The sequence below is a fragment of the Pleurodeles waltl genome, chromosome 1_1 (genome assembly GCF_031143425.1).
Source record: "Pleurodeles waltl isolate 20211129_DDA chromosome 1_1, aPleWal1.hap1.20221129, whole genome shotgun sequence".
In the NCBI taxonomy this organism is placed as follows: domain Eukaryota; kingdom Metazoa; phylum Chordata; class Amphibia; order Caudata; family Salamandridae; genus Pleurodeles; species Pleurodeles waltl.
The window spans coordinates 306,156,187-306,172,750 of record NC_090436.1 but is presented as its reverse complement, the minus strand read 5'-3'; the positions used below and the strand labels follow the sequence as shown (position 1 = coordinate 306,172,750).

Here is a 16,564-nt window from a genome sequence, read left to right as displayed (position 1 = left end):
CGAATGGACCCCAAACCTATGTGAGCTTGTAGAGGGTCGCTGGGACTGTAAGAAAACAGTGAGGGTTAGACAAATAGCCCACCCCAAGACCCTGAAAGATAGGTGTAAAGTGCACCTACAACCCCCAGAGAGCACAGAAGTCGTGATAGGGGGATTCTGCAAGGAAAACCAACACCAGCAAAGCAACAACAGTGGATTTCCGGACCTGAGTATCTGTAAGACAAGGGGACCAAGTCCAAGTGTCGAGAGTGGGCAGATGCCCAGGAAATGCCAGCTGAGGGTGCAAGGAAGCTGCCACCGGATGGAAGAAGCTTAGTGTTCTGCAAGAACGAAGAGGACTAGGAACTTCCCCTTTGGAGGATGGATGTCCCACGTCGTGAAGAAGCTTGCAGAGGTGTTCCCACGCAGAAAGACCGCAAACAAGCCTTGCTAGATGCAAGGGTCGCGGTTAGGGTTTTTGGATGCTGCTGTGGCCCAGGAGGGACCAGGATGTCGCCACCTGGAAGAGGAGACAGAGGGGGCGCCCAGCAAGTCAGGGACCCCTCACAGAAGCAGGCAGCACCCGCCAAAGTACCGGAACAGGCACTTAGAAGAAAAGTGAACTGGAGTCCACCCGAAGTCACAAAAGGGAGTCCCACTACGGCGGAGGACAACTCAGAAGGTTGTGCACTGCAGGTTAGATTGTCGGGGACCCAGGCTTGGCTGTGCAAGAATGAAATCCTGGAAGATTGCACAGGAGCCTGAGCAGCTGCAAATCACGCGGGACCCAGCAATGCAGTCTAGCGTGGGGAGGCAAGGACTTACCTCCACCAAACTTGGACTGAAGAGTCACTGGACTGTGGGAGTCACTTGGACAGTGTTGCTGAGTTCCAGGGACCAGGCTCATCGTGCTGAGAGGGGACCCAGAGGACCAGTGATGCAGTCTTTTGTTGCCTGCGGTTGCCGGGGGAAGATTCCGTCGACCCACGGGAGATTTCTTCGGAGGTCCTGGTGCAGAAAGGAGGCAGGCTACCCCCAGAGAATGCACCACCTGGAAACAGTCGAGAAAGCCGGCAGGATGAAGCGATACAAGGTTGCTAGTAGTCGTCTTGCTACTTTGTTGCGGTTTTACAGGCGTCCTGAGCAGTCAGCGGTCGATCCTTTGGCAGAAGGTGAAGAGGGAGATGCAGAGGAACTCTGGTGAGCTCTTGCATTCGTTATCTGGTGAGATCCCCAAAGCAGAGACTCTAAATAGCCAGAAAAAGAGGTTTGGCTACCAAGGAAGGAGGATTGGCTACCAAGAGAGGTAAGAGCCTATCAGAAGGAGCCTCTGACGTCACCTGCTGCAACTGGCCACTCAGAGCAGTCCAGTGTGCCACAAACACCTCTGTTTCCAAGATGGCACACTGGAGGAGCTCTGGGCACCTCCCATGGGAGGTGCAGGTCAGGGGAGTGGTCACTCCCCTTTCCTTTGTCCAGTTTCACACCAGAGCAGGGCTGGGGGATCCCTGAACCGGTGTGGACTGGCTAATGCAGCGATGGGCACCATCTGTGACCATCAAAGCATTTCCAGAGGCTGGAGGAGGCTACTCCTCTCTAGCCTTCACACCTATTTCCAAAGGGAGAGGGTGTTACACCCTCTCTCAGAGGACGTCCTTTGTTCTGCCTTCCTGGGCCAGGGCTGTCTGGACCCCAGGAGGGCAGAAACCTGTCTGAGGGGTTGGCAGCAGCAGTGGAGACCCCGGAAAGGTAGTTTGGCAGTACCTGGGTTCTGTGCTAGAGACTCGGGGGATCATGGAATTGTCTCCCCAATGCCAGAATGGCATTGGGGTGACAATTCCATGATCTTAGACATGTTACATGGCCATCTTCGGAGTTACCATTGTGACGCTGTACATAGGTAGTGACCTATGTATAGTGCACGAGTGTAATGGTGTCCCCGCACTCAAAGTCCGGGGAATTTGCCCTGAACGATGTGGGGGCACCTTGGCTAGTGCCTGGGTGCCCACACACTAAGTAACTTTGCACCCAACCTTCACTAGGTGAAGGTTAGACATATAGGTGACTTATAAGTTACTTCAGTGCAGTGGTAAATGGCTGTGAAATAACGTGGACGTTATTTCACTCAGGCTGCACTGGCAGGCCTGTGTAAGAATTGTCAGATCTCCCTATGAGTGGCAAAAGAAAAGCTGCAGCCCATAGGGATCTCCTGGCACCCCAATATCCTGGGTACCTCAGTACCATATACTAGGGAATTATATGGGTGTACCAGTATGCCAATGTAAGTTGGTGAAATTGGTCACTAGCATGTTAGTGACAAATTTGGAAAGCAGAGAGAGCATAACCACTGAGGTTCTGGTTAGCAGAGCCTCAGTGAGACAGTCATCACACAGGGAACACATACAGGAAACATACTTATGAGCACTGGGGCCCTGCCTGGCAGGGTCCCAGTGACACATAGACTAAAACAACATACATACAGTGAAATATGGGGGTAACATGCCAGGCAAGATGGTACTTTCCTACACAGGTGCATTGTCCAAAGGAGCATAGGAAGTGGAGCAATGGCAGTTAAAGGATGGACAGGGTGACATAGTGGGACAGAAGGGTGACATATTGTCTCATTTCCTGGCGGGGGTCTTGCCAATGTTCTCTGTCTTGTTCCTGGATCTCAGGGACCGTTTGCGGGGTGGTTCTCCATCTGCAGGGGGTGGGGTTCTGGTGTCCTGTTGTTCCTGTGGCGGTGCCTCCTGTCCACTAGTGCCGGTGGAGGTGGAAGGCTGTTCATCGTCCAGGCTAGTGTCAGGGGCCCCTTGTTGTGCCACTGTGTCCCTCCTGGTGTTGAGAAGGTCTGCCAGCACCCCTGCAATGGTGACCAGGGTGGTGTTAATGGACTTCAAGTCCTCCCTGATACCAAGGTAGTGTTCCTCCTGCAGCCGCTGGGTTTCCGGAAACTTAGCCAGTACCGTTGCCATCGTCTCCTGGGAATGATGGTAAGCTCCCATGATGTTGGAGAGTGCATCGTGGAGAGTGGGTTCCCTGGGCCTGTCCTCCCCCTGTCGCACAGCAGTCCTCCCAGCTTCCCTGTTATCCTGTGCCTCTGTCTCCTGAACCGTGTGCCCACTGCCACTGCCCCCAGGTCCCTGATCGTCCTGTGTTAGTGGGGTTGCCTGGGTTCCCTGTAGTGGTGGACACACTGCTGATTGACGTGTCCTGGGGACAGAAGGATGGGCCCTCTGGGTGGGTGCTGTTTCCTGAGGGGGGAGGCTCGGTGGTGGCTTGTGCCAGTGGCAGGGGAACCGACTTTCCCGAGGTCCCAGATGGGCCAGGGGCTGGTCATCTTGATCCAGGCGTGTAGAGCTGCTGTCATCACTGTGGGCCTCTTCTGTGGGGGGACTGGATATGTCTGGCACCTCCTGTCCTGTGACGTTGGGTAGGGGTCCTGTTGGTGTGTAAATGCATAATTATTGTATCTGTGTGTGCCATTGTGTGCAATGGGTGAGTGACCCTCTACTCCAGTGCTTGCATGATTGGTTTGGTCCTTGTGTGATTGGTGATTTTGGGGCATGGGTGAGTCTCTGTACTGGACATGCTTGGGTGATGGGTGTCCATGCATTGGTGTTACATGCAGGGCTTGGTTTTGGGATGTGTGGTTTGTGTTGGTGGGGTATATGTGGGTTGTTGGGCTGATGGGTGTGAGGTTAAGGGTGGGAGCATGTGATGGCATGCAGGTGGGGTGGGGGTGATAAGGTAGTAAAGTTTTGCCTTACCAGAGTCCAGTCCTCCTGCTCACCCTGCGAGGCCCTCAGGATGAGGTATTGCCAAGACTTGCTCCTCCTATGTTAGTTGTGGGGGAGGAGGTGGGGGTCCACCGCCAGTCCTCTGTACAGCAATCTGGTGCCTGGAGACCACAGAACGCACCTTCCCCCGTAGGTCGTTCCACCTCTTCCTGATGTCATACCTAGTTCTTGGGTGCTGTCCCACTACGTTGACCCTGTCGATGATTCTGCGCCATAGCCAGTGGCTACTGCCCCCCTCCCCCAGACATAAACACACCCCTAATTTTAGTATATAGGGGTGACCCTGAACACAGGAAATCTGATTCCTGCAACCTACAACAAGAAGGACTGCTGACCTGAATGCCCCGCTGAGATGACAGAGACGACAACTGACTTGGCCCCAGCCCTACCGGCCTGTCTCTAGACTCAAAGAACCTGCACAGCGACGCATCCGACAGGGACCAACGACCTCTGAGCCTCAGAGGACTGGCCTGAACCCGAAGGACCAAGAAACTCCCAAGAACAGCGGCACTGTTCAAAAACTGCAACGACTTTACAACTTTAAAGCAACTTTCAAAGAACTCTCTCTTCCCGCTGGAAGCATGAGACTTCACACTGCACTGGACGCCCCCGGCTCGAGTTCAGGAGAACCAACACAGGGGCTCACCATCTCCCAAGTTGGATCCAACGGACCCCTCAGAACCACCAACTCAGCTGGAGAATCTTCGCCAGTCCAGATGACCTTAGTAGCCGGATGTTGTTGACTTAGATGCCTGCAGAAGCAGGGAAGTGACTCCTTCACTCCAAGGGAGATTCCTTCTTGCTTCTTTGGTGCAGCTGAAGTCTTGTGTCCCCAGAGGATGCAAAGCAATGGGAATGTTGCTAATTGCTGACAAGAGCCATGGAAAAAATGTTGGAAGGAGAGGCTGTCTCAGTGTTGCAGTCCTGATCGGTTCCTGTGAAGTCCAGCAGTAGAGCCGGTGGCCAGAAGCAGAAGAGGACGTTGCAGAGGAGTCCTGGTGGAGTCTCACACGCCAAATCTGGAGACCCACTTGGAAGGGTGTCAATAAATAGCCCAAAAGGGGGCTTGGTCACTTTGCAAGGTGACCACCTTTCAGAGGGGTCACGGACGCCATCTGCCTAACCTGACCAGTCACATGCTCCCAGGATCCTCTGCCCATCTTGATTTCAAGCTGGCTGAATCAAGTGGCCCCCAGAGGAGCTCTGAGCAACTCCCTTGGGGTGGTGATGGACAGGGGAGTGCTCACTCTCCTTTCCTTTGTGCAATTAAACCCTAGAGCAGGGACCGGGGGTTCCTGGACTGGTGTAAACCGGATTATGCAAACAAGGTACCAAATGTGCCCTTTAAAGCAAGCCGGTGCCGTCGGGAGGTTACCCCTCCCAGCCTTCTAACACCTACTTCCAATGGAGAGGAGATTGCACCACTCGTTCGCAGGAAATCCTATGTTCTGCCTTTGCCTGCGTGAGCTGGTCAAGCAGCAGTAGGGCAGAATCCTGTGAGAGGCTGCAGCAGTGTGGGCTGCTTGCAGACTCTGGAAGACTGGTAGGAGCAATACTGAAGGGTCCTCTAAGGAGGCCCAGGAGTGCATGGAACCATGCCACCAATACTGTCACCAGTATTGGGGTATGATTCCGACATGTTTGGTATCAGACATGCCTAGGTTCGGAGATATCATTATGTAGCTGGAACCTTGGTAATGCTCTAAGGCCAGTACATAGCTGAAATGGCTTCCCTGCACATACGAAGCCCAGGGTTTTGGAACTGGTGTTTGCAGAAGCACCTCTGCTCATGCAGGGGTACCCCTCCCCCCCCACAAACACAGGCATACACACACACACACACAGGCACCCGCAGCCTGGCCTTAGGACTGGAAGGGCCAACCATAAGGGTGACGTACAGTGACATAGTGCAGTGACCTTTACTGAAAGGGTACATGCACCTTTTCACGCAGGCTGCAAAAGGCAGACATGCAGACACAGTTTGTATGGAATCCCATGGGTGGCATAATACATGCTGCAGCCCATGGGAGACCCCGGGTGTACCAATACCCTGGGTACGTAAGTACCATAGAAAAGGGACTTAAGGGGGACACCAGTATGCCAATTAAAGGGTGTAAAGGGTAGAAAACCAACTACATTTAGAGGAAAGAGCAAAATCACTGGGATCCTGGTTAGCAGGATCCCAGAGAAAACAGTTGAAATACACCGACAAACAGGCAATCACTGAGGGTAACCAATCCAAAAAGATTGACTTTTCTACACAAAGTTAGGCCCTGGAGCTCACTTGCACGCCTTAGTGATGTGATGGACATTAACAAAGCCACCTTCCAAGAAATGCATGGAAGAGGACAAATTCATTAAGTGGCTCAAAATGAGGGCCCATGAGCCTGGTAAGCACAATAGTGAGGTTTCAGGATGGTGCAGAAAGCACCCTGGGTGGAATAACCCTTTTATGACCTCTCATGAAAGCTATAATGACTGGGATTCTGAACAAATAACTATTTTGTCTGTTCTGTAGCTATGCAGTTATGGCTGTGAGGTGTAGGGGTACGGACGTGTAAGCTAAATGTCCTTTTTTGTAAATGGAGCAAATAATATTTTTTAACATTAGTTTTCACGGGCTCAATACGTTTGGGTTGGAAGTAGTATGCAAAACGTTTCGATTTTACAGCACAATATGATCTGGTTGTGGGTCTGCAGGATTCCCTAAGAATGTCCATCAATTCCGCAGGCAATCCTAAGAAACCAAACTATGACTTCAGGAGCCATGTCACAAGGTTGAGTGACTTCAGGTCTGGAAGCCCTTGATTTTGAGTGCAAAGATCCAGTCTGTTGGGAAGCGTCTCATCGGGGGTAAGAGGGGGGGGGGGGGGGGACCTCTAGCGATAGGTCCAAAATTGTGATTAATCATGTCTGACATGCCTAAGTAGGAGCTACAAGGATCATGGTGAGAGTTGTTTGCCTGATCCTTCAAACCAGAAATGGAACAAGAGGAAGAGGTGGAAAAGAAACTATCCCTGACCAGTTCATCAATACAGCGTTGCCCTTGGATAGAGGGTGTGAGCCCTAAAAGCACAGCTTAGGCAATTTTCAGCTGTGGAAAAAAGGTCTATCTGAAGAAATCCCCACGTTGCGAAGCATGTTTAAAGGACTTGTGGGTGGAGTTCCCATTCGTGGACTTGTTGTTGCATTCTAGTGAGCAGGTCTGCAAAGTGCTCTGCCACCAGGTGAATGTGGTGGTGGAGAACCCACTTCCATATCATCAGAGGTATAACAATTGTGACACTGTGTCCCTCCGTTTCGGTACATAATACATGGCTGTCATGTTGTCCCTGCAAACTAAGATAACCTTGTGAGACAAGTGATGAATAAAAACTTTGAGGACTGGAAACTCTGACTGAAGCTCGAAGTAAATGATGTGTAGGGATTGATGACTTAGATCCCAGAGGCCCAGTACTATGAGGTCATGAATGTGAAAACCCCAACTGGTCAGTGATGCATCTGTGGTCAGAAATGACTTGAGGCAGAGTGTACTGAAAAGGCCACCCTTTAAACAGGTTGTTGGTGTTCCACCATTGCAGAGAGCAGGGAGTGTGGCAGTCCAACAACACTGGATCTTCCAGGTGACCCTGTGATTGAGACCATAGACGAGACAGACACTGCTGTAGAGAACGCATGTGGACTCTGGCATGGGGAACAATGACAATGCAGGACGTCCTCATCCCTAACAGGCGCATAGCAGTCCTGACTGTGTATGAACGATCTCCTGAAGTTGGCAGAGAAGAGATTGAAAACTCAGAGTGTTGGCCAGGTTACGGTATGCTAGCCCCAAGTGTGCATTGAAAATAGTTCATAGATAGGGCTGTATCTGAAGGGGTTGGAGGTGGGATTTTGAAAAGTTGAGTAGGAAGCCCAGAGTGTGAAGGAGATTAACCCACTGCCAACTGAGTGCAAAATTGACTGACTTAAGGTACTGGCTTTGATGACCCAGTCTTCTAGGTAAGGGAACATGCGTATTGTAGGAGGCTGGCTTGGCTTATAGTGGGTACCTAGTGGTACTTACACCTTATGCCAGGTCCAGTGATCCCTTATTAATAGAGTGTAGTAGTGTTCTAGCAGCTAGGGCTGATAGAGGTAGCTATAGCAGAGCAGCTAAGGCTGAACTAGGAGACATGCCAAGCTCCTACTATACCACTTATATCATATAGCACTATATCATAAGAAAACACAATACTCAGTTACTAAAAATAAAGGTACTTTATTTTAGTGGCAATATGCCAAAAGTATCTCAGAGGATATACTTCCTTAGGAGGTAAGTAATATATCAAAATATACACACAAACCAAAATCAGGTAAGTAAACAGTTAGAAAAGTAGTGCAAACACTGTAGGACACAATAGAATGCAATAGGAGACAATAGGCCTAGGCGCAACATAACCGCAACAAAGTAGCAAGAAGACTACCAGCAATATTGTAGCGCCTCATCCTGCCGGCTTTGACTGTTTCCTGGTAGTGCATGCTCTGAGGGCTGTCTGCCTTCACCCTGCACTGGAAGCCAAGAAGAAATCTCTTGTGGGTCGACAGAATCTTCCCCCTGCCAACGCAGGCACCAAACTTCTGCATCACCGGTCCTCTGGATCCCCTCTCATCCTGACGAGCATGGTCCCTGGAACACAGGAGCTGGGTTCAAGTGTCCCCGACAGTCCAGTGGCCCCTTTTGTCCAAATTTGGTGGAGGTAAGTCCTTGCCTCCCCACGCCAGGCAGTAAACCTGTGTACTGGGTGAACTGCAGCTGCTCGGGCTTCTGTGCACTTTTGCAAGACTTCCTTCGTGCACAGCCTAGCCCAGGTCCCCAGCACTCTGTCCTGCATTGCCCAACTCGCTGAATTGGACTCAGACGTCATGGACCCTCTTTTGTGACTCTGAGTCGACCGCTGTCCTCAGATCTAAGTGCCTGCTCAGGTACTTCTGCGGGTGCTGCCTGCTTCTGCGTGGGCTCTCTGTGTTTCTGAACGACCCTCTGTCTCCTCCTCCAAGGGGCGACCTCCTGGTCCTTACTGGGACCTAGCAGCACCCAAAATCCTCAACCGCGACTCTTGCAGCTAGCAAGGCTTGTTTGCAGTCTTTCTGCATAGAACAACTCTGTATCCTCCAGCACGCCGTGGGACATCTTCTGACCGAAGGAGAAGTTCCTGGCACCTTCCGTTGTTGCAGAATCTTCGGCTTCTTCCACCCGGTGGCAGCCCTTTTGCACCTTAATCCGGGGTTTAGTGGGCTCCTGCACCCCCCCCCGGACACTTGCGTGACTCTTGGACTTCGTCCCCTTCCTTTACAGGTCCTCAGGTCCAGGAATCCGTTTCCAGTATTTTGCAGTCAGTTGTTGTCCTTGCAGAATCCCCCACCTCGACTTTACTGTCTTTCTGGGGTAGTAGGGTAACTTTACTTCTACTTTTCAGGGTCTTGGGGTGGGGTACCTTGGACACCCTTAGTGTTTTCTTACACTCCCAGCGACCCTCTACACACTACACTAGGCCTGGGGTCCATTCGTGGTTTCCATTCCACTTTTGGAGTATATGGTTTGTGTTGCCCCTAGGCCTATTCTCTCCTATTGTATTCTATTGTGATTCTACATTGTTTGCACTACTTTTCTAACTGTTACTTACCTGATTTTGGTTTGTGTCTATATATTTGGTGCATATTACTTACCTCCTAAGGGAGTATATCCTCTGAGATACTTTTGGCATGTTGTCACTAAAATAAAGTACCTTTATTTTTAGTAACTATGAGTATTGTGTTTTGTTATGATATTGTGCTATATGATATATGTGGTATAGTAGGAGCTTTGCATGTCTCCTAGTTCAGCCTAAGCTGCTCTGCTATAGCTACCTCTATCAGCCCTAGGTGCTAGAACACCTCTTTTCTAAAAATAAGGGATAACTGGACCTGGCACAAGGTGTAAGTACCACAAGGTACCCACTATAAGCCAGGCCAGCCTCCTACAATATGGAGGTAGTCACTACTTTGTACTGGAGGAAAAGCCTCGGGAGGTAGTGCTCTTACCTCTGCCCTTGTTGTTTTCTCTCTAGGATCCCCTATAGAAAGCTCAAGTATAGGAGGATGCAGACTGTCTGGTTTGGGAGGTAGACTCCTCAAATGATGTTGATTTGTAAGCACCTCTGAAAGTGGGGCGACAAAAACTGCCCCATTGTGTGAGGGACAGTAGAGCAACCATGGCCCTAGCTGTGTCTTTTTCAGCTCCTCGAGGGTAGAGTCCACTTAAGGGCCAAAAAGATGCTCCTTATGAAAGGGCATGTTAAGGACTGCTTGCAGTAACCCTGGTTTGAAACCAGAGAATCCAAGCAAAACATGCCTTATTAGGATACTTGTATTGATGTTGCATCAAACTATATCTGTTGTGTCTAGGGCACAGCGTAGACAATTATTAGTTTCACCCTTTGCAACAATTTGCTGCCCTCTCTTGCGGTGCTCCTCTGGGAATAATAGGATGAACTCCTCCATTTCATCCCAGCAAGCCTGGTCATATGTAGCCAGTAACGCCTGTGAATTGGCGATTCGCCCATGGTTAGCTGCCGGTGCAGCCACTCTTGCTAGCCACATCTATTTTCTTACTCTTCTTCTCAGGAGAAGGTGAGTCCCATGTCGCCTAGTTACCAGCAAGTTTTCGTGCAGCGGTGCCTATTTGAAATTTGAAAGCATCTGTGACCTAATGCATAATGGATCTGAGGAAGCAGGCTTTTATTTCAGGTCTACTCTAGGGGGGATAACCCTAGAGTGGGCAGTCTCCTTGAAGTGTTCCTCCGCATGACGAAGCATGCAAGGGAGCATCAGGAGAATTGGATATCCCTGTGCGTAGATGTAAGCGTATTAAACAGGAAGTCCTGTTCGATAGTGTTCCTGTGAAGTTACACATTGCAGGAGGAGGCTGCACTTGCCACTACCTGCTGGTAGGACGTACTATACTCTGTTGGTGAGAGGCGTGTGAGGCACAACTCTCGATCTTTGGACAGGATGGAGTTAGGGTTCTAAGTGTACCATGGATCCAGGTCATGCTGTGTCCCACCCAAATCTTCACTAACATATAAAGGGGATCCGTGAGGGGATCTCCTGCAGTAGGCAATGGAGGTGAATGAGGAAGGGAGGGAGGTGGAGGAGAAGAAGGGGGTAGTGGAGGGGGAGAAGGTGCAACAGAAGGAGGAAGAGGACAAGGCTTGTGAGGTGTGCTGGTGGCCTTTTCCTTGCTAGTCTTCTTTGGAGATGGTGAAGTGTCCAAAACTTCTTGAAAAGACAAGTTCCTTTGAAGAAGTATAGGGGTAAAGCAAAGTGTCCCTTTTTGGCATGGTTACCCCCCCCCCCCCCAATTTCTGCCTGATGTTGATTCTAACTTGACTGAGTGTGTGCTGGGATCCTGCTAACCAGGCCACGGCACCAGTGTTCTTTCCCTAAAACTGTACCATTGCTTCCACAATTGGCACACATCTAAGTCCCTTGTAAAAGTTGCCAATTCTGCCAAGGGCTCTCTGGCCAGGGAGGATCCGCTAAGGGCTGCAGCATCTATTCTGTCACCCTAAGAGACCTCTCAAACACATGCACACTGCCATTGCAGATTGTGTGTGTTGGTCGGGAGAAGATGGTAAAGTCGACATGGCATCCCACCCAGGGTGCATGCCCACAAAACACTGCCTGTGGCATAGGTAATTCACCCCTCTAGCAGGCCTTACCCCAAGGGGTTTGACTTACCCATGCCACAGGCAGTGTTTTGTAAGCATGGCACCCACGGTTGGGTGCCATGTCGACTTTGCCTTTTTCTCTCCAACAACACACAATCTGCAATGGCAGTATGCATGTACTGTGTGAGGGGTCCCTGAGGGTGGCATAATACATGCTGCAGCCCTTAGGGACCCTCCCTGGTCACACGGCCCTTGGTGCCACTGGTACCTTTTACAAGGGACTTATCTGTTCACCAGGGGTGTGCCAATAGTGGAAGCAATGGTACAGTTTAGGGAAAGAAGACAGATGTTGAGGTCTGCTTAACAGGGTCCCAGCACACAGTCAGTCAAGTTGGCATCAGATAACAGGCAAAAAGTGTGTGTGGGGAGAACCATGCCAAAAAGTATACTTTCCAACATGTATTGGTAACTCTACCACATGCAGACATACAAAAATTAAATTATTCTAACTTCCTAAAGGCAGTCACGCACAGCAACAGGAAGGTGGGCAGGAATGAATAACCAGTCACAAACTTCGGCACACCGGGAAAAAAAAAACCCACAGAAATAAGACTTAGAAGAGTAGCTCAAACTGCTACTTCTAAATGTTTCATTCAGAATATTTAGGGCAGAACGTTGAAATACTTTTCACACAATGCGATTTCGCAATCAGATTTCTAAGAAAAATAATGCAAACAAAAAAGATATATGGTTACACACCTCTTCCTCGAAAACCGCTGCCTCGTCCTCGACCCTCATAACCTAGGAGATCAAAGAAGCATTAACTGGCTGTGGAATAAGAGATACAAAATATTATTAAGCATCTTAAAAACTACCATTTTCAGTTGATCGAGCAGACTAAATATCGTGGGAATATAAAGAAACTAACAAGTTACTTACCTTTGGTAACGCCTTACATGGTAGGGACAGTATCTAGTTGCATATTCCTTACCTTTCAATTTCCAATAGGCGTCAGGCTGGACCCCGACATTTTTTGTGAGCAGTAACCCTGCATGCTGTTAGGTGGCATATATCGACTCAACGTCAGTTGGCGTTCACGCCAGATAGGACATCACGGTTCCTATCTAGCCACTCCGCCAGCATGCTGTTAGTTTCTTTTCATGACTTTCCACACCTAAAATGCAGAGCCATAAAGAACACTGACAAATGGTGTGTCAAAACTAAGGTCCTGAAAGGGGTGTCCCTGCCCATAAAAATCAGTTCACTGAGGAGGAGGATGGGAGGGTTGAGTAAGGAATCTGAAACTATATATTTGCCTCTACCAGATAAGGCGTTATAGAAGTTAAGTAACCTGTTCACCTGATATACATCTCATTGCAGATTCCTTACCTTGAATAGCTACCCAAACAATACCTTCCCCGGAGGTGGGTCTGCAAACCAAGATCATACTAAAAAGTCCTCCAGGACCGAAAGGATGAAGTATCCGACCCGACAAAGAGTTGATCATCCACCCAGAATTTATTTTTTTGCAAGCAAGGTAGAATGCCAACACTCCTTTTGGGTACTGCCTCCACCTGGCCCTAGGTGAAGGAGATTCAAACTACGAAGACGTAGGGGCTGCTGTGTGTGGGGAGGTAGGGCAGACTATGCAGACTGCTGGCTTCCTCATACACAAGGTTGATGGATCCCATGCCCTCAGCCACGCAGATGATGGGCATCATGAGTGGCTGGGCGGAAATGGACACGGTTGGAGGACCCTGCAATAGCCACGAAAGGGGCAAATGGCAGACTGAGGAGGCGAAGGCACCACTGTGAGGCCTAAAGACCTGTCCATTGATTGAGAATCCTTGAAGCGCGTCGACTCTGCCTTCCCTCTGAAGAGACTAGTGCCATCAAAGGAAATATCCATCAAAATAGCTCGTACAGTCCCTAAAAAGCAAGACATGGCACCTCAGCGCCACTGTTGAAGAAACCACTCTGCTTAGCGAGTGGGTCGTTTACAGTATGCAACACATGGTGACATTTCCTGCGTCCCTCCCATCGGCAACAGCCTGAGAGTACAGCACGGGCTTCCTTTGGGGCCTATGGCAGCACTTGTGCAACCATATCCCACAATATGTGGGAATAACAGCCCAAAAGGAATGCAGTGTTTACAAGCCACAAGGCAAGGCTAGTGGAAGAGAAAATCTTATTAAGTGTGTCCACACTTTTGGATTCCCTATCTAGGGTTGTGGAAGAAACAGGCCCTGGGAAGTAGAGGCTCAAATAACCAAGCTCTCATGGGTGGGGTGTTGCTCAGAAAATTTGGGTCCGTTCACAGGAACTCCTGTGCTGGGTTTGGAAAAGGTACCCAGTAGCACGTGAGGGACTCTTTAAACAGGAGCACGGGTTCTGAGGAGGAAGCTCCTGGTTGAACATCCATCAGGAAGGTTGCCCTGATGGCCACCAAAGTCCAGGACCTCGGGCTGCCTTCTCACCAATACAGCATAGGAAGCTCCCTCCTCTGCAGACCCGGTAGGTGGAGAAAGCATGGCAGTATCTGAAGAAGTATCCAGATCGCTTGCTTCACCCAAGTCTGTGCGTCAGTCCATATGTGGCTCTTTCTGGAGCTGGTATTCTAAAGGGTCCAGCAACTCCTACGATTCATCACCCTAACCTGGCCCATGAGAAAGGGGCTCAAGATCCGACATAAGAGGTGAGGCTCCTGCTGGCTTCTGATTCAACATTGTGATATCCGGCTCCTTGTCGGGAAATAGAATGGGTATGGCGCTGCACATGCGGGAAGCACCGGAAGCGTTGAAATCTGGACTGACTTTGGGGAAGGTTAGAGTGGTACGACCAACATCGTACTGTACTGGATCAATGGGAGCCGAAGTCACAGAACCCATAGTGGATCATTCCGTCTCCACGGGACCCAAAGGCACTCCAGGGGTGCCGGACTGCCCAAAAAAGAGGTGCATGGCTTCATTAGACTCTAAAGTAGGCAGGGGTTGCTCCAACTCCCAGGAACTCAGGGAGGCACAAAACTGGCCAAGGCATAGGCTCCGCAGAGCAAGATTTAGAACACTGATGCTCCCTAGACTTGTCAGTCGACGGATGAGGAGAAGTCTAAGTATGTTTCTACTTCTTAGATTTCTTCTTGTGCCTCAAATTACCCTATCGTCCTGAAGATTTGGAGTGGGACGACCACGATGGATGGAACCAGAACTGAACCCGGGACCTTTGTCTCGATCAAGAACTCAACTTGTGGAGTCAAATGTGGAGCTGCCTTACGCTTCAGGGACCATTCCCTCAAATCCTTTGGATGTATGGCCTAACACTCTGAGGATGACTTCGACTTGTGGTCGCACTTCAGGTACCAAAGACAGACAAAATGTAGATCCGTTAGCCATTGCCCAATGACAAGAGCCGCAGGGCTTGAACCTTGTCTACTTCATGGACATCCTCGAAGCACCAGGAGTGGAAAACAAAAAAAAAAAAAATCTATGGCATAAGGTAAAAAAAAGTCATTAAAAAATGACTGAGGAGTAACTCTACGGATCAGCGATGTAGGAGGGTGGCTCAGTTTATGGTGTACACTAGTGGTTCCCAAGGTTTTCACTTCTGTGCACCCACACTTCATTATTGGTAATCAGGGTCGCCCCTCTGAACCATTATTGGAATCCAGGACCCCCCACTGAGTCATTACTGGAAACAGGGACCCCTGCCTAAACATTGTTCATAATTTGAACTGCAAAGCAATACACAAAAAATACAGAAACAAGCATTCCATCAAACACATACACATTTTATTTAATTTGCCAAGAAATACAATTTAAAAACAACATTTTCATTTTAGAGCTTTTCTTAACTCAATTTAAGTCACACAAAGTCCATACTATATTCTATTTGATGCAATTGCTCTGCTCCCACAAACTCAGGATACCAATTTGATTTCTTTGCCTCTAATTTCAAATTCTTTGACATTTACAGTATGTGTTAAATGTTAAAAGTGTACATTTAACCACTTTATATACACCTTATTAATCTGTTAATAGTTAACTTTCTAAGTACTCATGAACCCCCTGAGGAAGCTTTGCGGACCCCCAGGGGTCACCAGACCACAGGTTAGGAACCACTAGTGTACACCTATTGTGTGGAACCTATATTGAGTCCCGGCAACTCTTAGTGACAGTAAATAGATGTCCAGATAGCAGAAGCTCTCTAGTGATGGCTGGGGCAAGCAGCTAAAGCTGATCCAGGATGGATGTAAAGCACGACCACCAATACCATCTTAGTCAGACAGTAATTCTCACACAAGAAAGAATCACACATGTGTTGAAAAAATAAAGGTATCTTTATTACAGCACTACTACTACTACTAAACTAGCATCGGTATATCACCCTAGAAGATATCTGCACAAAATATACACATAAAATAATCAAAAGAAACAGCAAAAAATATACAGGGCCCTATGGAGGGGCTCAAACCATATGATAAAAAAGTGGATTGTGAATTGGCGAGTCCAATCAAGGTAAGTATTGTAGTTAGCTAGGAGCTGGGGGAAGAGAAAAACACCAGAGGTGAGTAAGGTAGGTTCCCCCAGTGGCCAGGTGCAACGTAGTTACTCACCAAGTCATCCCATAGGCTCACACAGGGAGTAATGGTTGGAGTTTGTGGAATTCAGGACCCTGAGGAAACCAGCAGACAAGTGGAAGGTTAGAGAGTGCCCCACCCAAGGATGCCCAGAAGACAGGAGTACCCACACAAGGGGACCCAGATGCCAGAGGTTAAAAGAGGACTCTCACTTAAGTCGATGGATGCCTCAAATGTCCAGCTGCTGTCACGACCCGTGGACCAGGCTGGTGGAACCAGGGGACTGATTCTAGGTGCAGAAGACCTGAACAGGAAAGAGGCCAATTCCAGCACCTGTGGCAGTGCCTAGGGGTGCAGGTGGCAATGCTAACCCTCCCTGGGATGAAGTTCCTGCATGCCAGTGGAGAAAGAAGTCCAGCTGCGGGGTCCAGGAGCTGTGGAAGATCCCTGGAGTAGCCTATGAGCTTTCACTCAACGGTCACCCGATTGCAAAAGGGTCAGTGACCAACCAGATCCCCAAA

General features: G+C 49.3%; 1 protein-coding gene across 7 annotated transcripts in view; it reads right to left on the bottom strand.

Annotated features, from left to right (window-relative positions):
* The window catches only part of DDX4 (DEAD-box helicase 4), a 1,597,047-nt gene that overhangs the window by 736,665 nt on the left and 843,818 nt on the right, over positions 1-16,564 (bottom strand). For all 7 annotated transcript variants that reach the window (XM_069222170.1, XM_069222215.1, XM_069222206.1 and 4 more), the window contains one exon: positions 12,227-12,268. In XM_069222170.1, coding sequence (XP_069078271.1) covers positions 12,227-12,268 — 42 coding nt within the window. The remainder of the gene's footprint in view (positions 1-12,226; positions 12,269-16,564) is intronic.